This window comes from Labrus mixtus, chromosome 6 (assembly GCF_963584025.1).
Source record: "Labrus mixtus chromosome 6, fLabMix1.1, whole genome shotgun sequence".
NCBI lineage: Eukaryota > Metazoa > Chordata > Actinopteri > Labriformes > Labridae > Labrus > Labrus mixtus.
Window position 1 is genome coordinate 24,028,055 of NC_083617.1, and position 23,951 is coordinate 24,052,005.

Consider the following 23,951-nt stretch of genomic DNA (forward strand, 5'->3'; position numbering starts at 1 on the left):
GACTGCTAGACTGAGAGGACAGTAATGGCCGATAACCACTGGAGGATCAAGGGAGGGGCGGGTGATCATGAGCTCCGAGTCAGTCCATTTAAGTTTACTTCACATATGAAAAGAAAAAGCAGCAAATCCTCACAGCTGATAATAAAAAATGTTCATTATTTATTAGAGAATCAATCAGTGAGATGTGTAGTGAGTGAGATGATAAAGTGATCTTACTATATGATCAGACATTAAGGAAACATGCTATGTTGAAGTGCTGGCTTCTCTGACAACAATGCAGCAGCCAGTATGTCCTCCTTCTAACTTTACATTCTGGTCCTGAATGCTCTGGATTTGTTTGGACCAGAGAAGGTAGGCGGTTATAAGACACCCCCACACGGCCGTTTTGGACGCCCCTCAGTTTGCCAGATATGAGAGCAGTTATCAGGTCAAACCAACAGATGGGCAAGAAAACTGGTTCAGATAGAAGTGATTGTACCCGACAGCTCTCTACAATTTTCTGTAAAAAACAAATTTTATCAGGTCAAACCAACAGGTGTTGCAGCGATGGAAGCGGGCAAGAGAAGTGGTTCAGATAGAAGTGATTGTACCCAACCTAAAAAGCCTCTGCATGTTTCTAATAAGCTCCACGAGCAGAAACGTGCTCAAACTAGGATCAATATTGGAGATGCTTTTGAAAAATGGAGAGAGGTTAGAACACAGAAAGGTTTACAGACCGATGCAGAGCTGGATAAACACTGAAGCTTCAGTGTCCACCACATGGTGACCTGTGTGAGCATCGACTCTAGAGAGGAGGGGGCGGGGGGAGACAGCTCTCTACAATGTTTAGAATTTGGACTGCAGTACCCATTTTAAACACTAGGGGTCAGAGTAACATACTGCTCCTTTAAAAGTGTGGCCTTTTAATTTTGTTTATCAACTTATCAATTAGTGGACACTTTTAATGTGGCAAAAATAATTCAAAATAAATTCTAACCATTCGAAAACATTTGTGACATGAGTGCAGATTCTCTAAAAATTCCCACAACACTCTGAAAATAAAAACAAATACTGCATGTCCACTTTGAATATATAAAAGGTTATGCATATCATGCTCTGCACAGCCATTGCAAGTGCAGTGAAGTAACTCAGCCCATGAAAGTGTGTTTCATTCGATGTAATTGATCTATTAAAAGCTGTGTTTGTGTGTCTGATTTATCCCTGATAATAATTAAGTTAGGATGATAAATTATTTACCTGTATTCATATAACCGACACACAGATAATTGGCACGTCTCCATCCTCGTGGAGGGTTTAGTTACTTCTCATGAATATTGATTGACTGTTTGCAGGGGGCTTTAAACGAGCTAATCAGGTCTGTGGACCACAGGGGGGCCATCAGGCGGTGGACTCGGAACTGCATCGATCTCCAGCAGCATGGAGCTCAGCTGCAGCAGGACGCCTCAATGATGTTGAGTTCAAAGCCATCTTACTGCAGAGGGGAGTGACACACACAGCCTGAACGTCTTTATAAAGCATGATGATGATGGTGATGTTATATCTGATAGAAGGATCAAATCCTTCATTACAAACAAAAGCACAGATTTATTTTAACAGGTGGAGCTGTCACCCAACCAGACTTTGACACGATATATGAAAATCAAACAACATTGCTTCCTGCTCTGATACCAAGACAGCAAACACAGAAGTCCAAGGCACTTTATTTTGGGTCAATTCTCAAGTTCTTAAAAATCAAACACTGCAAGCAAAGTCCTGCACACTGTCTATGTTACAAAACTATGTTACAGGCAATGATTCAACATGGCCTGTAATGTTTGATGGATTCATTTTTATTACACATTTTAAAACATGTGGTATGAAAAAGTATTGAACATTTTACAACCATAGAAACAGCTGGAGTATAGGGCTGCTAAATTATAGCAAAAAGTCATAATCACAAACGTTTTAACTGATATTGAGATCACGATTAATAAAGACTATGACTCGTGAATATTACAACATCTGTATGACATGCACAACATCTGCATCACATTCACAACATCTGCATCACCTAAACAACATCTGCATCACATTCACAACATCTGCATCACCTAAACAACATCTGCATCACATTCACAACATCTGCATCACCTAAACAACATCTGCATCACATTCACAACATCTGCATCACATTCACAACATCTGCATCACCTTAACAACATCTGCATCACATGCACAACATCTGCATCACATGCACAACATCTGCATCACCTTAACAACATCTGCATCACATGCACAACATCTGCATCACCTTAACAACATCTGCATCACATGCACAACATCTGCATCACATGCACAACATCTGCATCACCTTAACAACATCTGCATCACATTCACAACATCTGCATCACATGCACAACATCTGCATCACCTTAACAACATCTGCATCACATGCACAACATCTGCATCACCTTAACAACATATGAATCACCTTAACAACATCTGCATCACATTCACAACATCTGCATCACCTTAACAACATCTGCATCACATTCACAACATCTGCATCACCTTAACAACATCTGCATCACATGCACAACATCTGCATCACATGCACAACATCTGCATCACCTTAACAACATCTGCATCACATTCACAACATCTGCATCACATGCACAACATCTGCATCACCTTAACAACATCTGCATCACATGCACAACATCTGCATCACATGCACAACATCTGCATCACATGCACAACATCTGCATCACCTTAACAACATATGAATCACCTTAACAACATCTGCATCACATTCACAACATCTGCATCACCTTAACAACATCTGCATCACATTCACAACATCTGCATCACCTTAACAACATCTGCATCACATTCACAACATCTGCATCACCTTAACAACATCTGCATCACATTCACAACATCTGCATCACCTTAACAACATCTGCATCACCTTAACAACATCTGCATCACCTGCACAACATCTGCATCACCTTAACAACATCTGCATCACATTCACAACATCTGCATCACCTTAACAACATCTGCATCACCTGCAAAACATCTGCATCACCTTAACAACATCTGCATCACATTCACAACATCTGCATCACATTCACAACATCTGCATCACCATAACCACATCTGCCTGCATCACCTTAACAACATCTGCATCACCATAACAACATCTGCCTGCATCACCTTAACAACATCTGCATCACCTTAACAACATCTGCATCACCTGCACAACATCTGCATCACATGCACAACATCCGATGAACATTTTTGAGGCCAAAATAAAAACGACAAACACTTTGAAACACTTGCCACACATGACATGCTGAACAGTCATCGTTTTATCTCGATTATCTTCTTTGCATGATCGTGGGAAACAAAAATCGTAATTGAAATTTAAACTTTTGCTCAGCACTAAGCTGGAGGCTCAGACAAAACATTCACAAATCTAGCATCCAGGAGGACAACACCTGATGGCATCAAACACCCGTCTGCAGGTATCACTTATACTCCGAAAGATTTCTAATTTTATGTAATTAACCATGAAGTGCATCAAAATTGAAATCTGTTGTGTGAAGGAGACCTGGACTCGTCTGCTCACATTAACACAAATAAACACAACCAACAGAGAATACCAACCCGAGCTCAGATCAGGTGTTTCAGTCATTCTCACATACATGGACGCTTACTGAGACATTCTCTTTTTCCAAGAGAACAAAATCATATAAAAAACATTGCAAAAAAAAAACATTGCACTTGTGTCATGCCAGCAGCTGAGCACATGACAGAAACAGTGATACACAAATGAAACTGCTCAGGTTTATCCCAAGCAGGCAGCAAAGGAAGCAGCAGCTCCTCCACACAGCTTTCATGGATTCAACAATCAGGGCGTGTGCAGAAACTTTAATATATGAACCATTAAAGATGACTACAAATTGAAATAGAAACGATGAGTGAAGGTTCATTGTCAGATGTTTTGTTTGGATGTGAGATCTTTTCAAAGCAAAGTGGTATGAACAGAAGAAGTTAAAGTCTCTGTGAGGCTGCAGCAGAGGAAGCTCTGTGATGCTTCAAAGCTTGATCCAAAGACAACATGAAGAAGATCTTAAAATAGTGAAACAGAAATTAGACTGCTCAGTTTTATGAAAATCAGGCAGGTAAGGAAGCACATCAGTCCTCTACAGAGCTTTGATTTGTGCAACAATGAGGGTGTGTGCAGAAACTCTGGTGATGTGCATCATTCCTGATTAAAGATCAGGTCAAATTAAGAAATAGAAAGCAGTCAGACGAGGTTTATTATGACATCTGGGTTTTTTTTTTTTTAAAGTGAGATTGATTCATGTCTGCACACAAAATAAGTTGTAGTGTGTGTCAGGCTGCAGCACCAGCAGCTATACTCTCAGTCATGCACCCACCGGTGTAACCTACTTACACTCCGCGTCATTATCACAGCCTGATCCTCCAGAAACACGACGGATATGAGCTCTCTTCATCATCTTATCCCTCTTTCAACCTGCACCCCCCTCCTCGCTTAAAACTCAGACACTTTCCCCTCTCTGTGGTCTGTTATGAAGCCTTCTGCGGCAAAAGACACTCACCTCTAGCAGCAGACATGCCCGGTAGGTAGAGCCTCTCTTTCCTTTCTTTGCAGAGATCCCCGGCAGGAGAAGGTCCGCTGCAGCTCTTGCACAGAGGAAAAGGACCGGTCGGCAGCCTGATATTTTGTGAACCTGAAGTTTGCAGCTTGTCATTTAGCGGATTAAACGCAGGGAAACATTCAGCCTGCGATTAGGTAGAGCCGAGCAGACTGATCGCGATGGAGAGAGCACTTTCAGCGACAGGGCGTGTCCTGCACAGACAGCATCCTCCTGATTTAACAACTTTATGTCCACATTTCAACTGAATGTCACTGAATTATGGAGATATCAAAAATAAATCCTTCGTGGAATCCCCTCTCTGTGGAGCTGCTGTCGGCTCACCCCCACGTTAAACCGGGATAACCCACTTTGTGTCTGGGATGACTCTGCTGTTCTGCACGCGCTGGTTGAGCTAAATCATAAAGTTGACCGACACTCAGGAGCAATGGTTGCTGTTTTTCATCTTTTTTTATCCATTAATCCTGCTACTTAAAAAGTATAAGACTCAATAATCTCTTTATGGCGTGGATTAAGCTTGATCCTATAACAGAGACACTTTGATAAAGGATAATATCAGAGAATAAAAACACATCTTTGATTGAATTGTGACAGTAATCGATCGATTCGGACCACTGTCCCATAGAGCACATATTGCTTATTGATCTGATTCTAATACTCGGTTTTATTTTTCAAGAGAACTTAATGATTTCTGCTCCGAAACTGAAAAAAATATCGACCATCCACCCCTCTCTGCATGTAGCTATGGGTTGCTGCCTGTCTTCATTGGTATGCATTGATCGTTTTCAGTAATTATAATGATGCATTCACGTGCTCCTCGGAGGCTCCAACTTCCTGATTTCATTGTTAAGAGCTAATAAACAGTCACTACCTTATACTTCAATTCTCATTTTGAAGAAAAACAAAAAAATGTATTAAATGCTGGATCAAGTCAACATGAAGGGGGAAACTTAGAGCCCTTATTACTCGTCCAATCAGAAACAGCAGATGACACTCATACTGCACATGCTCAGTTAGATCTTTAACCCAACATGAAGACAGAAAAAAATGCTTTTACCGGCTTTAACACTGTTTTTTTTTTGCCATTAGTTGTAATTTTTGTCGGACTGTCCTTGGCCTTTGTTAGGGCTGTGCATCCTCACCGGTCTCACGATTATGATTATGATTGTCCTGTCAACGATTTGATACGATATCACGATGCACATTTCTACTTTTTCATAATTTAACAGAAGAATGAGGGCCATTTACACATTAATATAGCAGAAATCAGGTAAATATCTCTCTGAGTCATGACTGTCTACAATGAGTGAGAAGCCCGAGTCCCGCTGGCTGTGTTGTTGTCAGAGCCGTGTTTACATGGACTGGACAGCTGGCTCCTCCCCTTGTGTATAAAAACTGTTTTAGTGAAGGACTAGAGAGAAGAATATACTCACTGTTTGATGAAATGTCATGTAACCGTATATAGATTACGGTCATTGTGTGTCAATTTACAGCTACGAGCTAACTAAGAGTGCTAACATTAGCATGCTAACACAACAATGCACGCCATAGGCCAGGGGTGTCCAAAGTGCGGCCCGAGGGCCATTTGCGGCCCTTGAGGGGATTGTTTGCGGCGCGTGACTTCAAATGAAGAATCAGAAGATTTTGGCCTGAGGCCTCGATTAAGATTGGCACATTATCTTATTTTTATTTTTCATGTTAACAAGGGCTGAACAATATTCCTAAAATACTAAATGTTCAGTAACATATACAGTACAGACCAAAAGTTTGGACACACCTTCTCATTCAAAGAGTTTTCTTTATTTTCATGACTATGAAAATTGTAGATTCACACTGAAGGCATCAAAACTATGAATTAACACATGTGGAATTATATACTTAACAAAAAAGTGTGAAACAACTGAAAGTATGTCTTATATTCTAGGTTCTTCAAAGTAGCCACCTTTTGCTTTGATTACTGCTTTGCACACTCTTGGCATTCTCTTGATGAGCTTCAAGAGGTAGTCACCTGAAATGGTCTTCCAACAGTCTTGAAGGAGTTCCCAGAGATGCTTAGCACTTGTTGGCCCTTTTGCCTTCACTCTGCGGTCCAGCTCACCCCAAACCATCTCGATTGGGTTCAGGTCCGGTGACTGTGGAGGCCAGGTCATCTGGCGCAGCACCCCATCACTCTCCTTCTTGGTCAAATAGCCCTTACACAGCCTGGAGGTGTGTTTGGGGTCATTGTCCTGTTGAAAAATAAATGATGGTCCAACTAAACGCAAACCGGATGGAATAGCATGCCGCTGCAAGATGCTGTGGTAGCCATGCTGGTTCAGTATGCCTTCAATTTTGAATAAATCCCCAACAGTGTCACCAGCAAAGCACCTCCAAACCATCACACCTCCTCCTCCATGCTTCACGGTGGGAACCAGGCATGCAGAGTCCATCCGTTCACCTTTTCTGCGTCGCACAAAGACACGGTGGTTGGAATCAAAGATCTCAAATTTGGACTCATCAGACCAAAGCACAGATTTCCACTGGTCTAATGTCCATTCCTTGTGTTCTTTAGCCCAAACAAGTCTCTTCTGCTTGTTGCCTGTCCTTAGCAGTGGTTTCCTAGCAGCTATTCTACCATGAAGGCCTGATTCACACAGTCTCCTCTTAACAGTTGTTCTAGAGATGTGTCTGCTGCTAGAACTCTGTGTGGCATTGACCTGGTCTCTAATCTGAGCTGCTGTTAACCTGCGATTTCTGAGGCTGGTGACTCGGATGAACTTATCCTCCGCAGCAGAGGTGACTCTTGGTCTTCCTTTCCTGGGGCGGTCCTCATGTGAGCCAGTTTCTTTGTAGTGTTTGATGGTTTTTGCGACTGCACTTGGGGACACTTTCAAAGTTTCCCCAATTTTTCGGACTGACTGACCTTCATTTCTTAAAGTAATGATGGCCACTCGTTTTTCTTTACTTAGCTGCTTTTTTCTTGCCATAATACAAATTCTAACAGTCTATTCAGTGGGACTATCAGCTGTGTATCCACCTGACTTCTGCACAACACAACTGATGGTCCCAACCCCATTTATAAGGCAAGAAATCCCACTTATTGAACCTGACAGGGCACACCTGTGAAGTGAAAACCATTTCAGGTGACTACCTCTTGAAGCTCATCAAGAGAATGCAGAGTGTGTGCAAAGCAGTAATCAGAGCAAAAGGTGGCTACTTTGAAGAAACTAGAATATAAGGCGTATTTTCAGTTGTTTTACACTTTTTTGTTAAGTATATATTTCCACATGTGTTAATTCATAGTTTTGATGCCTTCAGTGTGAATCTACAATGTCAATAGTCATGAAAAGAAAGGACACTCATTGAATGAGAAGGTGTGTCCAAACTTTTGGTCTGTACTGTATGTTGTTGTTTTTAAATCTACAGCTTTTACTATTTTCCACATTTTTTTGTAAACTATGAAAAAAAAACGTATGCAAAGTTTTTGAAAACAAGCGGACTGTTGTTTAACCATTTAATGACCTGAGCTAAATGCAGAAAGCTTTTCCAAAGAAAAGAACCACTACAGGCTTGATTCTGAGAAAAAAAAACAAATAAAGTAGAACAAAGAAATCAAAATATTTGATTTCCTTTTATTAAAGGGTTTATTTAGCGAGCCTTTTGATTCTGATCTACAAAGCCTTACTATTTTTTAAACTATATTTTAAAAAACAAAGCCTGTGGCCCGCGAGCGATTCTAACGCGATAATTTTGGCCCGCAAGAAAAAAAGTTTGGACACCACTGCCATAGGCAATTGCAGCCTGAGTCAAATTTCGTCACTTCGGCAACTTCATGTCTGACTACTTTGTGTGAACATTAGGAGGAGGTGTGGCCAAACAGAAGTTTGATTTCATGATGGTGCTCAAAGGCGACATCTGCCGCTTGGATTAATCCCAGTAAATAACCAACTTTCTCTTATCCGATAACACGTGAAAGCCCCTTGAGCCCGTCTGAAGTGTTCTTGCGCCCCCTGGTGGAGGAGAGCAGCAGAAGCAGCGTCTGGCGAAGGAAGTGCCACCGTGTCCACAGAGAGGACTGGTTACCTGGACCTGAGCCTGCACACGTCTTGTTTACAGGCCTGTGAGGTCGTGCTCGGGTTTTATTGCTCACTCTTTCTCTTTCGTTACAAGGGTCAGTTTATGAAACCTCCAATCTGGATCGCGGCGGCACCAACAGGAAGAAGAAGATAGAGGAATTCTCTCGCTCTTCTCGGGAGAAAATCGTCCAGTCCAAGAACAAAATGTTCTCCAAATTCACGTCCATCCTGCAGCATGCTGTGGAAGCGGTGAGTTTTCAAACGTGGTCATTTTCTCTTTCCCTCTTTGTGTGTGTTTAGTCTACCAGAGGCCGCAGGTCGTCCTCACGTCACAAACATCACGTCAGCATTAGCAATACAGTGCTAACTAGCGAGCGAGCTAGTTAGCATTTTGTGTTTGTTTTGTCAAATTGTTTGTTTGTTGTTGGCATGAGTTTATTTTTGCGGTTGTGTTTGTTTTGTTTTATAGAACTAAGTAGAGAAACGAACATGACCTCACTGTTATTTTCTGTCCGAGCCGCTTTAACAGGTAGCTTGGTCAGGTGAGCTAGTTAGCCGCTAATGCTAGAAGAAGCTAAGCTAATGTCGTAGCGTTTAGCTAGCTCCCGTTCTACTAACATCAGTCTTATCGTGGGGAGTTTGTGTCGAAATGACTGCACAGCCTCGTTTGATGTTGCGCAACTGTGTGAGCGGCAATGTTAAAGACACAATCAGCGGGATGTTTAGATAGCTTAGCTTTAGCAGACGCGTTAGCTAACCAGCTAGCTCTAACAGCTAGTAAGTAGGAGTACCTGACACCTGTCCTCGAGCGGTTCCTTCAAGAGTCTTAAACATCAGCAAGTGACTAAAGGGGCAAATTTAGTCCTTAGAGAAATGTCTAAACTCCCTTTTTATTTTTACAATACAGAAATACTGACAAACATTAAAAACAGCAACAACAACAACAACAACAACAAACGTGAAGCTGCCTCCTTAAGAAAAGAAAAGGGCCATGTGTCCATGTCAGTTTAAATGGTGATTGTTATGTCCCTGAATGTGTTGATGGTCAAAGCCAGGACTCAAAAGCATCAACATACAGTTGAAGATAACACAGAGCATGTCAATACAATCACTTCCCAGTTTGACACCTCAATACAAGATCCCCAAATCTCAAGAAACTTGGGATGGGTGTTCGACAGTTTGTACTGAACTTCTCAAAGACATAGAAAGAAAACCGTGCCGTTAAACCATTTTTTAAAACAAGGAGAGGAGGCTGATTTCCACTCACACAGGACAAACCAAACAAAAGGAAGAGTCAAACAAGGTCAGATAAACCCAATATTTCAGAAATGTTGTCAGGAATCAGCCGTCTGTTTATATAACTCATTCAACATCCAGAAGATGTTGTCCCTAACAGTTTTGAGCTCTGGACAAGACCATGCCAGGTCACCTAGGGTCCCATCATCCAACTCTCACACTCCCACTTCAGCAGAGACAGAGGGGAACGACTCTGACTGATTTGGTGTTGGAGGAGTGCAGTCGATGAACGACTTTAAACTGAATGAGTGAAAGTCTAGCATTGATAGAACTTGATCTTCTCCCGGCTGATCCTTTCACCTGCAGCTCGTCTGAGATCTCGACCCCTGTGTCTTTAATCTTTGCGTCTTTTATGTGGAGAGACGAGGCTGCCATAGCTAAGAGCTTATATCAGCTGTTTGACCTGTTATTCTGCGATACAGATTGTTTATGTGGATAAAACTTCAAGAGTATAATGTTTTCTTTACTTTTGAACATTTTAACCTCTGACTCTTGAAAAATCCCTTTAAACGTATTTATTGATACATTTTCATTTTCCTCCTCCAGCTTGCTCCGTCGCTGCCCCTGCAGGAAGACTTTGTCTACCACTGGAAGGCCATAACGCATTACTACATCGAGACTTCTGGTAAGACATATCTTTAAGAATGAGCAAACGCTTCATATGGTCATGACATCTGCAGACGTGGATCGATTGCTACGCAGGTTGCAGAGTTAGACTAAGCAGGTGGCAAGATTTTAAGGTCTAAGGAGCACAAGATGACATGTTTTTCATGAACTAATGAATCAGTCTGTGTCAACAAAATCACACTTCTGAGCACAAACTTTGGGGGCAGCAGTAGCTCAGTCTGTAGGGACTTGGGTTGGGACCAAGTCTGGAAATAGGTAGCTGGAGAGGGGCCAGTTTACTTCCTGAGCACTGCCGGGATGCCCTTGAGCAAGGCACCCAACATTCCCCCCCCCCCCAGTTTACTCTGACATCTCTCCATCAGTGCATGTCCATAGGATCCTGTTTCTGAAAAATGTCTCAATACCAGAGAGTAAAATCTAATTTCCCCTCGGAGGATTAATAAAGTCTTTCTCCTGCTTCCGCTTCTAAATGTACGATAAACAATCCAGGTAGTGGTGGAGGGGATCGGTTATGAAGAACAACCGACAGAAGAAGCATAAATGTGAAGTATGTTTGGAATGTCATGCTGCTAGAGTTTGCTGTGTGGACTTAGAAAAACTCAGATTATGGGAGGGGTTTTCCTCGTGTTGGCCTGTGGGGATCTGAGCAGGTACGACCTGTACATCCTGTGTCTGTATCGGGTTGGATCTGTGATCTAGATTTTCCCACTCAGGACATATTTTGACACCTTCTGCTCAAACTACTGGTGCAGCTTCTCTTCTGCAGTTCTCCCAGTTAGCCCAGTTTAACAAAACGTTCCCTGAACAGCTGATGGGATTATCTGTTTCCTATATTGTTATGCATGCAGCTGAGATTGTCGTCATGGTTACTTAATCAGTGGTTTTGTAGACTTGTGAGGTCAATGTATTAAGCCTGTTCAGAGAGTGTTTCAAGATGTTTGTGTTCCTGTAACGTCTCGCCTTCACTGTGAATGTCACAAAGGCGTAATGGGGGACGAAATGATCCCTGCTCTGTAACACCATCAGAGGTTGTAGCGGAGGCGTTACAGGGGTGAGATGTGGTTGTCAGAGCCAGCAGGGGGAAGCGCTGTGTGTGTGTGGAGCTCTCGCTGTTTCTCTGACTGGGTCACCAACATTATGCGGTTGTGGAATCAACATGAATGCACAAAGACGTGATCACTATGCAGCTTCGTTACGGTGCCACTGTGCAAAAAGGGCTTATTACGCTCTTGCGCATGCTGGTGTTTCATGGATATATCAAACAAAAGTCAGGATATATACTTTGGAGGCCCGCGCAGGTTTGGTCTGTGTGTGGGGAACATCGAGTCATTTGATTGAACAAGAACAAACTTGTTGAAATCTCAGTATTTCTGCAACATTTATTCTCTTCCTGATTCCAGCCCGATGAGCTCGAGGTACCATCCTGTCTCCAGGGTCACTTTGACTATTTTACTCTTCTGCAATGCACAAAACAATAATGAGGAGTGATTCACCTTGCTGACAGCAATGTTCTTAAAGCCGCTGGACTAATGTGAATATCGTGCATTATTAATGCGTCTCTGACAGCTGAGCCTTGGTGTGTAAGCAGAAAAGCCTCGTGAAGGGGAAGTGGGGACATAAAACGCAGAGAGTCTTTCTATACTGCAAACCTCAAACTTCACAAAGTCGCCCTCTCTCTTTACGTTCCTCTAATTTTTTATTTATTTAACCAGGTAAATAACCCATTGAGATCAGGATCTCTTTCACAAGGGTGACTTGGCCAAGAGGGCAGCAGCACACGTCATAAAAAGCATTACATGATAAAGAGACAGTTTACAAACAATAAGTTAAGAGAGAACATCAAATTACAATGTGCAAATTGATTTACAGATAAAGTGCAGAATCTTGATCACAGATTACAATTCAGAAACACAGGCTCTGTCCAATTGTCTCACGTTTTTTATCTTTTAAGATCGAGCCAAAGGCTTCAAGTGAAATGAGATCCGCCATCTTCTAATGTGTCTGTGTTTCCTCCTGTTAGATGACAAAGCTCCAGTTACAGACACAAACATCCCGTCCCACCTGGAACAGATGCTGGACATCCTGACCCAGGAGGAAGCGGAGCGGGAGTCTGGAGAGACCGGACCCTGCATGGAGTACCTCCTTCACCACAAGATCCTGGAGACGCTCTACACACTGGGCAAGGCAGATGTAAGACAGTCTGTGATTCAGCAGCTACATGTCGTCTACCTCCAGGGAAATATGAATGAATGATAGGACAAGGTTGAGAAAAGGTTCAGCAATCAGTCATCAGCAGGAGGAGAACAGATTCTAAGCTATCAGATGATCGCAAGGTTGCACAATGAATCACCACCTGGATAAGTCATTTTTAACACCTTCTGTTTGTATTTTTCTCGTCAGTGTCCTCCGGGGATGAAGCAGCAGGTGCTAACCTTTTACACAAAGCTGCTCGCACACATTCGTCAGCCTCTGCTGCCCCACATCAACGTCCACAGACCTGTACAGGTGAGAACTGAAGCATTCAGTGCGTCTCTCGTGGTCTTTCTACTCGCAGACATTGGCGCTTATTCTGACCCTTTTCTTCTCTTTGGCTGTCACATTCAGAAACTGATCCGTCTGTGCGGGGAGGTGCTGGCTGCGCCGACAGAAAACGAAGAGATTCAGTTTCTTTGTATCGTCTGTGCCAAACTAAAGCAGGACCCGTACCTCGTCAACTTCTTTCTTGAGGTGAGCTTGAATGAAATCAGGGAGTAAAGAGGTTAAAGCAGCATGTTCAGAAATATCCATCTATAAATAAATATGACACACAAAGTAAGAGACCTATTCTAAGCACACCGTTCAGAGTCTTTCTTTCCTGTGATGTTGCAGAACAAGTCAAAGCGACCGGAGACTAAGAGTCCTGGACGAACGGAGGTGTTGAAGGAGAACGTGTTGGCTCCAGACACCGGTCAGTCTCGGTCAGAGGAGCAGGCTGAGGAGCCGCAGGCTGCAGCTGCTGCCTCCACCTCCAGTCCAATCACCAACAATAACAACAGCAACAACTACAACCTCGTCTCCTCCCTGCTCAACCTCACTAAGAGCCCTGTAAGCTATCCCAGAGTAAGGTTGGTTTACTGTGAGTGATGTTGTGTTAGTTACATGTTAATCTGTTTCTCACCCGGCTCAGGACGGGAGGATCGTGGTGAAGGCGTGCGAGGGCCTGATGCTGCTGGTCAGTTTACCGGAGCCTGCAGCCGCCAAGTGTTTGATTGAAAACACGGAGCTGTGTGACCTTCTGACCGACAGGCTGGTCTCCTTCTATAAAGCGCTGCCTCAGTCCATGGACCCGCTGGACATCGAGACCGTGGAGTCGGTTAACTGGGGGTAAATGTGTGATTCAACTACACTTCATAGCCCTTAAAAAGCCTCCTGTGAGACGTGCTTCTGTGAGATCCATATCTCTCTCTCACTTTTTCTTCCTTCAGTCTGGATGTGTACAACCTGAAGGAGGACGCTGCCATCTTCACGGGGAAGCGAGCTCTCATCTCCTTCCTGTCGTGGCTGGATTACTGCGACCAGCTGATCAAAGAGGCTCAGAAGGTCTCTCATGCTGACTCACTGCGTTGTCATGAATCATACTGTAGTCTGATTTTAACATAACAAAAGAACTACTCTCCAAACAAGTTGTTTTTGCATCTGAAAGCCACAGAAGGCTGAAGGACTCTTTTGTTTTTCTTCTCTGTCTTCAGTCAGCAGCTGCTGTGATGGCGAAGGCAGTGAGAGAGCGATTCTTTGTGTCTGTTATGGAGCCACAGCTAATGCAGACGTAAGTCCTGAATCATCAATCCATCAATCATCCTTTTATGGAGATGTTAGTCTTTTCTTGGGCCGTTAAATGTCAGGGATGGCTTCGTATGGCTGTCTAAAGTGTAGATACTGAATCATTTATCAGTACCTACTGTTAGATGTCCAATCAGTGAGATATGTAGTGAGTGAAATGATAAAGTGACCTTACTATATGATCAGACATTAAGGAAACATGCTATGTTGAAGTGCTGGCTTCTCTGACAACAATGCAGCAGCCAGTATGTCCTCCTTCTAACTTTAGATTCTGGTCCTGAATGCTCTGGATTTGTTTGGACCAGAGAAGGTAGGCGGTGTTAAGAGACCCCCACACAGCCGTTTTGGATGCCCCTCGGTTTGCCAGATATGAGAGCAGTTATCAGGTCAAACCAACAGATGGGCAAGAAAACTGGTTCAGATAGAAGTGATTGTACCCGACAGCTCTCTACAATTTTTAGAATTTAGACTGCAGTACCCATTTTAAACACTAGGTGTCAGAGTTACATACTGCTCCTTTCGATGAGAGAACCTCAATCTGAAACCTAAATCTGTTTCAGTTAAAAAAGATCCACAAACAGATTTACAAACCAGAGAGGGCGAAAGCAACGATGATGCAGCGACTTTGAGATGAAGTTAAACTAGAGAGAGACGGTGTTGTGATTAAAGCGAACTTAAATCAAGGTTTGTTTTTAGACTGTTTCACTGCATACAAGCTCTCAAACAGCAGACTGCTATCATCCACAGTTAGACAAACAAATGTTTTCAAGGCGTCTTTAGTCATTTAGATGCACATGTTAGCCTAGCATCAGACAGGGGACAGAGGACAGAGTCTTTAAGTCTAAACCTGCAGACTGGGGTCCTGGGGTCCACATCACAGCCCAATGTGCCCGGTCTTGTAATTTAATAACAAGAACATTTTGTCTTTTACATGCCTAGTACTTCTTTTATGTGCTGTGGTATCAAAGAGGTTTTGAGAACAGGGTCTGAATCGAGAGGTATCATGACCACCCTCCTGCTCAGCAACACATGTTCTGTTTTCGGGCGCACACAGGTCTGAGGTGGGCATCCTGACCTCCACAGCGCTGCTGAACCGGATCATCAGACAGGTGACGTCGGAGGCTCTGCTGCAGGAGATGGTTTACTTCCTGCTGGGCGAGGAGAGAGAGGCGGAGACAGCAGCTACCATCGCTCAGAATCCTCTCAGACACAGACTCATCGAGCACTGTGACCACCTGTCAGACGAGGTTATTATCACATCAGTGTTATTATTCAAGATCCTCCAAATCAGTGAGCATTTACAATCCTGTCTGTCTGCTGATCAGTCTTTCATTCTTTACATAAATGTGCCCCAAAAACTGGAAATCATTCATCAGTTAATTCTTCTTTCTTCTGTCTGTCCGCCCTTCAGGGATTCTTCAGTGAATCACATAATTTACCATAAGCAAATGAATGTTAATAAGTATGTGACAGAGCACATTGTCATCACATAAAAAAGAGATGAATCATCCGCTTGAAGTTTGAAAAAGTCACTCTGCGTGTTCCTCTGCGTTCATCTCTCCCTCCTCCCGTGTCCTCAGATCAGCATCATGACTCTGCGGCTGTTCGAGCAGCTCATCCAGAAGCCCAACCAGCACATCCTCCACAGCCTGGTGCTGCGCGGCCTCGGGGAGAGGAACTACCTGGAGAACAAACCACAGGAGGAGCGGGAGCCCCTGGAGAACGGGCAGCCCCATGATGCCGTGTAAGGACCCTGCTGTTGACCTAAGAGCCACCTGGAAAATCACCTGCACTAAAAAAAACACACAGCAGATTGAATAAAGTGAAGGCTGTGTTCATCAGATGTTCAACAAATTCATCTTAAACTGATCTTTGTTGTGTTTCAGTCGTGGGGTTCTTTATAAACCACGCTCAGTCACTGAGGGCTTTAAAGAGCAGCTCGTTGATCGATGTTTATTTGAATTCTCTGCTTTGATCACAGCGAAAACAAACTGCTCTGGTTCTTAAAAATAAATGAACCCTCATGTTTTGTGTGCAGCACGCTTCTTAACGCTTCTTACGGCGTGCTGCTTCAATACGTTTGTTGTCCTTATTTGGTCCCCGACTGCAGCCATGTTAGACTTTGTTTACAAGCTATGACATGATGATGATGTTTGTTAGGAGCTCACAAAGTGGGATTATTAGCTGCTGTTTAACATGTTTAATAAGAGCTCGTCTCTAACGATATATTCACACACTGCCTACATTATAGACAGAACAGAGGCTGAGCGACCTCATGAGTCCCATTAAGAAACATATTCTACCTTTAATCTTCACACGAGAAGATGAAACACATGCAGAGAGACAAAGAGGTTAAAACCAGAAGTCTGAGGTCATCAGGGTGGGAGAGGATCTAGTTGCACTCATTGGAGGCGGATCAGAAATGAAGGATTTGTCGTTGTGTATCCTCTCTGCAGAGACCTTGAGGAGGATCCTCTGTTCGGTGACGACGTCTCTCCTGACAGCAGGCTGTCCGGTTCTGATTGGCTCAGCTCGTCTCCGCCTCAGAGTCCCGATCACTCAAAGTCTGACGGGAAGACGGAGGTGCACAAGATCGTCAACAGGTACGCAGTCTGCAGTCTGCACTACACACAATCCTCTTACTGCATCCTCAACGTACTCAGATGTTTAATCTGTAACAGACTAAGAATCTATTTTATTTTTAACATGTCACACCCTGCTCGTTAAAATGAGAAAGGTAACGTTTAAATTCTCCGTCTCCAGTTTTCTGTGTTTGGTTCCCGATGAGGCGAAGTCTTCATATCAGGTCGAAGGGACGGGCTACGACACCTACCTCAGAGACGCACACAGACAGGTAAGAATCATTTATAGAGCTGTACGAGGATTCAAACATCTCTAAATAAATTAGTTGGGCTTTTATTTTTAATTTTTGTTCTTTCTTAAGCTGAGAGTACTTTACTTGCTGCATGCTTTTGTTTTGGAATAAAGTAAGGCCCTTCCTGTAGATGGAAGGTGAGGACATGAACTTAAACACAGAAACAGGAAGTGGTTAGGGATCACGCCCCCTATTTTTTTATGTAGAATCTGTAAATATAGATTACCTACCGCCTGTCTCGACAGCACGCGATGTGAGCGAGCGTCAACAACAAAATCAGCTTGATTCTATTGTTTCCTATTTTAGTGTCCTAACTGCCAGCGAGCAAAGGAGCACAACGCGGTGCACTGTTTTAACTCCGATGTCCGGTTTCTATTTTCGCTCTTAGACGGATGAGTAACATCAGAGGAGGGGACTGTACAAGACTCTGACACTCTCCCTCCTCCCTCAGCAGAGCTCGTTAGCTTGTTGTACAAAGTGGAGCTAACGGAGCATTAATAATATCAACATCATGATTGACATGTTGACCTTTGACCTGTGTTAACACCGGAGAAAAACTTTATTCAGCTCACAGCGAGCCGTTTATTGACGAGCCTCTGAGTGTTTGAGTCACCAGCTCGTCAATACAAAGCACCACACTTCAGTTTGTCCACCTTCAAAATAAAAGCACCACACTTCAGTTTGTCCACCTTCAAAATAAAAGCACCACCAAATTATAATGTTTACAAGAGGAAACTGAAACTCACAGAGAAGTGATTATTTAACGGTTCAGTGTGGTCAGCCAACATTTGCGTGCTGTTAGGAGACGGTGTCAGAAGAGTCTCGGGTCGTGTTGCCTCTCTGCTTTCTTTCACTCCTCCGTGAATCAGATTCTCATTGAACACACGTTTCTCCCCTCAGTTCAGGGATTACTGCGGTGTCTGTCAGCGGTGGGACTGGAGGGGGAATCCCAAGCCGTTCGAGAAGTGTAACCTGGACATCCCGTTCTTCGAGGGACACTTCCTCAAGGTCCTCTTCGACAGGATGGGTCGCATCCTCGATCAGGTCAGTGTCATAAAAACAGCGTTATTTAGGTCCACGACGAGCTTCAGGGTTCAAACATCTCAATTGTGTTTGATTCTCCACTTTATATAAATCTAAACTCTCCAGAGAGACATTAAGCAGCTTTATATGCAAATGAGCACTGAAGTGGAGTTAAGGTCAGACTTAACGAGATTCTTCAGAAGCAGCAGGTAAACTTTCAGCTGATGTTCACAGATTTCCTCCCACGCGGACTCAAGTTCAGCGCCTGCATACAAACAGCGCTTGCTGCAGTCGAGCTTAATGACGGTCCACGAGGGGCACGAGGAGATTAAAGAGATTAAAGGAGAGACGATGCAAACGAGCTGCTAATTATAACGAGGCCTTCTTATCTTTAAAAATAGGAATAATAAGCCGAGCCAAGAAGTCGTTTAACAAATGATGTTAGATTGGAAACTTCAAAGATGATTAATAACGACTGTAGAGTCCTGTAGAGTCACACTGGGGGGGGAGTTTTGTTTATATATTAATTCTGCTTATTATCGAACTTACTTGAGTTCCTCGTTTCTACAAATCCAGTGCAGCAGTCCTCATCCTCGCATACACTACAGAGCGACTGAGAGTGAAGGTCTCTGTGGGCGGAGGGAGGGTGGGAGACGAGTGAGGTGGAGGGAGAGGGGAAGATGCTACCTGGCCCCCGGCTGCAGGTCTCTGTTCTTCATCATGTAGTTTCATGGTCTTTTCTGTCTGCAGCCCTACGATGTGAACCTGCAGGTGACGGCCGTGCTGTCCAAGCTGTCTCTGTTACCACATCCACACTTGCACGAGTACCTGCTGGACCCCTACATCAACCTGGCCCCCGGCTGCAGGTCTCTGTTCTCCGTCATCGTCAGGGTAAGACTCCAGATTATACACACAGGTTATCGTCTCCTTCACAGAGAGAAGATACAGCTGATCTCAGAGCAGCAACCACTGATGTGTGTGTGAGCAGTTTTTCAGGGTGTAGCCAGTGTGAAGTTTCCAGCAGATATCAGGTCCTTAAAAATATCTTAATAGTCTCATTTGTACTTAATAGAGGTCTTAATAATAAGTGTTTCATGGCACATTGAGATGTCTGAGTACTTTCTCAAATCTAGTCTCTCTAGTTTGTGATTTAGGATTTTTTAATAGTGAGCACAGGCTAACGACGATTGTGAGGCAACCTGCAAGATATGTAAAATACATTTTTAAACCTGGGACAATGTGAATCAAAGCTGTCGAGTCCCACATGAGATCTGGTGAAAATGTTGTGTTCATTTTTCTTTGTGTGGGTCTTAAAAAGTCTTAAATTAGAGGATAAAGAGTGGGCAGCATCCCTGAGATCAACATGAAGGAGCGCAGACTGCAGTCAGAAAAGAAAGATGCTTACTTGTTAGACATGCATGGATCCAAAACTTCTAGAAACTTGACGTGTTTCTCATGATTAACGGGACCCTCCCACACGTCGTCAGTGTGTAAAAGGCGGCGTGCAGTCTGCTGAAGGAAGCACGGTGTCTCCGTGGTCGTTTTGTGTGTTTATGGAAATCAAAGCTACCGTAACACCCGATGTATAGGACGCTTTTTAATACCTATTTTTCACATAAACTTTGGCCGCTTCCTTTAAAACGGTGCGACCAATCAAACACGCCATCATTACCACAAGTAGAGCCGCCACCATCACACACTGCACGCCACCTGAAAGGTTTGAAACGTACCATTCATGTTTTGCACGCTGTGCTGGGAAACTTGAGGCTGCAGCGCCACTTTTTATCATGTTTTCTCCATCATGAGCTGGCCTGATGGAAAGACTCCTCATTCAACACGAGTGACCAGCGGAGGTGGGCAGAGACTCGCGGGCTGTAGCTAGAAGGAGAAAAAGAGAGCGACACCACTGCACACAAACTGCACGTTGGTGACTTTGCTGAGTGCAGAGCAAATCATTCAACCTTTTCCTCTAAGGGAGACCCCTTAAATCAGAGTGTTACAGACCGGTGCGGTTTATATTCTGGATCTGACAGTCTGTCTCCAATCAGTGCAGTCATACATTCTGAGTGCTGCAGCTGCACTAGTAAGCAGTGTGTTTGTGTGTTACTCATCACTTTGTGTTCTTTTGTGTGTTTCAGGTCGTTGGAGATCTCATGTTGAGGATTCAGCGAATCCCGGACTTCACTCCCAAACTGCTGCTGGTGAGGAAGAGATTACTGGGCTTGGAGCCGGAGGGCATCACGTACGTACTGTGTTCGATCCTGTGTGTGTGTGTGTGTGTGTGTGTGTGTGTGTGTGTGTGTGTGTGTGTGTGTGTGTGTGTGTGTGTGTGTGTGTGTGTGTGTGTGTGTGTGTGTGTGTGTGTGTGTGTGTGTGTGTGTGTGTGTGTGTGTGTGTGTGTAAGTGATTTATTTTCAGTATATATTTTAACACTTCTCTCCCCCTCTCTGTCTCCTCCTCCTGTAGTATCGACCACATGACTCTCCTGGAGGGCGTGATCGTGCTCGAGGAGTTCTGCAAAGAGCTGGCAGCCATCGCCTTCGTCAAATACCACGCAGCAGCCTCGTCCTCGCCGTGACTCTCCTGCTGATCATCCATCTGCCTCGCTCTGCAGACAGGTCAGGATGGGACTTCTTTGGGGTGCGGTGGAAACGGTGGCACAGGGTCGGCATAAAAAAAAACTTCACACCTAACTGCTCATCCCCGACTGATAGAGCCAACATGGATGGATTCATAGCTCCGCCTCCTCCGGCCTCCCAGGCTGCTCCATGAAAAGTCTCTGGTCTGTGTTTGACCGATTGGAGCGAAGACACTGCCCAGCCCGAGGAGGAGGAGGAGGAGGGAGAGGAGGGGGAGCAGAGAGATGGTCACTGGACTCTTTTCAGCCGCTGACTTTTCTCTCCCTCGCCTCCCTCGCCATCCCTCCTCCTCGTCCGTCAAAAGACGACATCCTGTAAAGATTCTGTCGAGGACAAAACATGTTTGTGTATTTATTTTCTGTCCTGTCGTCGGCCATTTGTAAAAGTCATTGCCTTAGTGTGGATTCACACCTTTCAGTTACAGACTGTTTCCTGTCGAAACATTTTAATCTTGAGTCGTCTGTTTGAAGACAAGAGGTCCACTACCTTCTGATCTTTGACCTCCTCATACCCCTGTAGTTACATTCATGTTGAGGTGCAGTATTTACGATGCTGCGCTCAGATTTTATACGCCAAGTCGTCGTTATTTATTTGCTTTCAGGTTGCCTTTTTAACTGACGTCATATTAAGAAGGACGTCGATCACTTTATTTGTTTCTCTTCAGTTCGTCTTTAATCACCCAAAGATTTCACCTGACATCACTTCCTGTTCCTGAAACAGGAAACGCTGTGACGTCGTTTCATCGATGCTTTCAGACTTTTTAACTCCACGCTCAGTGTTGCATTTCTCACACACACACACCGGTGTTTATTTAATCAAAGCGATGTGTGTGTTTAATCGTTTTTATAACATTTATAATTCTGTTTATTTTATCGATGAGAGGAAGCCGAGGATCAAGTCGCTTCATGTGATGCGTTCAGGCGTCTTTCAAACGTATTTAAAGTCACACTGACGCCTTCGATTGTCACTTTATGAGAAGCTGGGTTGGGTTTTCAGACTCCACTTCACCAACTATCACAGTACACAGCGAGCGAGAGGTCAAAAACCTCGCAGCGCTCGAAATACGAAGATCAACTTAATGAGAGCGACGCGTTTCGGCCTGTGGCGTTCACGAGGAAGACCCCGATGAAGGCCACATGCTGAAACACTTCAGACCAATCAAGTTAATAACTCATTTTATTCACACGTTGGACATTTTCCTCTGAACGCATCGTTTTAGAGGATCCAATCGACGGGCGCCCTGTGCACCGCCATGCTGCTCATCCCAGGTCGCAGCTAGAGCGGGAACAGACCGCTTTTAAGATCAGAGTTGTCCGGCGCTTGCCAGGATCGTTGAGGCCGACTTAAAGCTCAAAGCATAGAAAACATCAGAGCGAACGTGTCCTTTCACTCGTTATTATTTTGTTGCTCTTCTGTATTTCAGATTTGCAATTTGTGGATCTCAAAAAGTTAACGTTAAAGAAAGACGATGGATCGTGAAAACCAGGAGAGGAATCGGTCTGTTTTTTTAGTTTGAAACAGTCCATGAGGTTTAAACTCCTGCGGTGCTGACAGTCTGTTGAATGATTTGGTTCGTTGTTTTGACCTCGCCGTCGTATAACCTTCAAACATGGCCGCAGGTCGTTTTGATTCCTCTCTATGATCGTCTTTTCAGTCCTTCATGAATCAGATAACGGCAGTTATTTCACGATTTGTCAAACACGATTTGAAGCTTTTAACACGATACGATGTCAAAGCAGCTTTTCTGAGCGTGACATCAGAGGAAAATGGCCGCCGTCTGAGCACGGTGAAAGGTTTCAAACCTTTATTGACTTTTGACCCCTGAAACAGAAACACGTCGTCTTAGTCGTCGTCTGTTTGACCCCGTCATGTCTTCAGTTCTCAGAAGATTCAATCTGAACATCAGAGATCAGTGTGTGCGGCCTGGACTCAGAACGCTGTCACGACTTCCTCTGAGCTGGCGTGTGTTTACCTGCAGTATTACCTGTCCCCCCCCCCCCCGGCTGTGTGCTGGATGATGTAACGTTTGAATATGTTTAAATCACTTCAGTGTAACTTTATTTGAATGATTGGTGGCGTGTGTGTCGGGACGATGGCGTTCACGTGTGACTGACGCCGCGACTCGTCCGGCTCCATCAGCACCTCAGCTACATTATGCAACCGCCTGCATGCATTCACATTTGCACATTGTCTTTTTTCATCTTTGTTTATGATGTAAATGTACAAAAAAAAAGATCTTTTTTGTTTTTTCCAAAATGTTTCATAAACCAAAAAAGACGAAAATTCTCGGATGTTCCAGAAGTTTCTATTTTTAGACCTCGTCTTCATCGCCACGCTCTGACGCTCGCTCGTACACATGTAGATAACGTGTGTATGATAGCGATAGAGATCTACTTCCTGCTGTACAGGCATGCATGAACATGATTTTTCTTTGTTAAAGAGAAGAGAAAAAGGAGGATTTGTTTGTGTGGGGACGATTCAGAGAGTCTGAGAGGAGACTTGATGCCTTACTTGACACTGTGGATCTCTGACCACGCCTCAGATCCACGTGGCGTGATGTGGCGTGTACATCTGATGGAGCATCTCTTGTGTTACACTTTCTAAAAGATGCACACGACTCTGAGTCGTCACATATCTGATGCCAACTGATTTGTTTTTCCTGTCAGCTTCGACCAATCACTGTTCCCTGTTTGTGCGTGTTCATGTTCATCGCTGCTTTGAAACGGGACGTAGAGCATCCCGTCTCTTCTTTCACCGCCGCCTGTTTCCGTTTGTGATGGTGCATCATTTCACGTTATGGTGCATGCTCGCTCCTCTGGCCTCTCAGAGAACATGTGATCTCATTTAGCCGTCTTCATTTCAGCTCCGTTTGTGTTTCATTACGGACAACATGGTTTTCCTTTAACTTCCTCCGTCCTGATTAAAAAAAACAGAAAACAGTCTTCAGACG

At 44.0% G+C, this 23,951-nt stretch overlaps 2 protein-coding genes across 2 annotated transcripts in view; one reads left to right on the forward strand and one right to left on the reverse strand.

Annotated features, from left to right (window-relative positions):
• ablim1a (actin binding LIM protein 1a) overlaps positions 1-5,389 on the reverse strand; it is a 53,889-nt gene extending 48,500 nt beyond the window's left edge. The window contains exon 1 of the mRNA XM_061040609.1: positions 4,611-5,389. Within this exon, the coding sequence (XP_060896592.1) occupies positions 4,611-4,626 (16 nt within the window). The 5' untranslated portion in view covers positions 4,627-5,389. The remainder of the gene's footprint in view (positions 1-4,610) is intronic.
• Positions 5,390-8,665: 3,276 nt separating this feature from the next.
• fhip2a (FHF complex subunit HOOK interacting protein 2) lies at positions 8,666-23,947 on the forward strand. The gene is made up of 17 exons (XM_061040615.1): positions 8,666-8,971; positions 10,565-10,643; positions 12,666-12,835; positions 13,046-13,150; positions 13,250-13,372; positions 13,514-13,729; positions 13,812-14,008; positions 14,110-14,224; positions 14,374-14,450; positions 15,519-15,711; positions 16,045-16,208; positions 16,921-17,067; positions 17,228-17,318; positions 18,240-18,383; positions 19,113-19,253; positions 20,501-20,604; positions 20,829-23,947. Exons 1-17 carry the CDS (start codon positions 8,927-8,929, stop codon positions 20,938-20,940), a joined length of 2,223 nt encoding a protein of 740 aa, XP_060896598.1. The 5' UTR covers positions 8,666-8,926; the 3' UTR covers positions 20,941-23,947.
• Positions 23,948-23,951: the final 4 nt, after the last annotated feature.

Coding starts and splice junctions, on each gene's coding strand:
- fhip2a (XM_061040615.1), top strand. CDS start 8,927: ATGTTCTCCAAATTCACGTCCATCCTGCAGCATGCTGTGGAAGCG. Junction 14,009..14,109: donor GTGGAGTCGGTTAACTGGGG/GTAAATGTGTGA, acceptor TTCTTCCTTCAG/TCTGGATGTGTACAACCTGA. Junction 14,451..15,518: donor GAGCCACAGCTAATGCAGAC/GTAAGTCCTGAA, acceptor GGGCGCACACAG/GTCTGAGGTGGGCATCCTGA.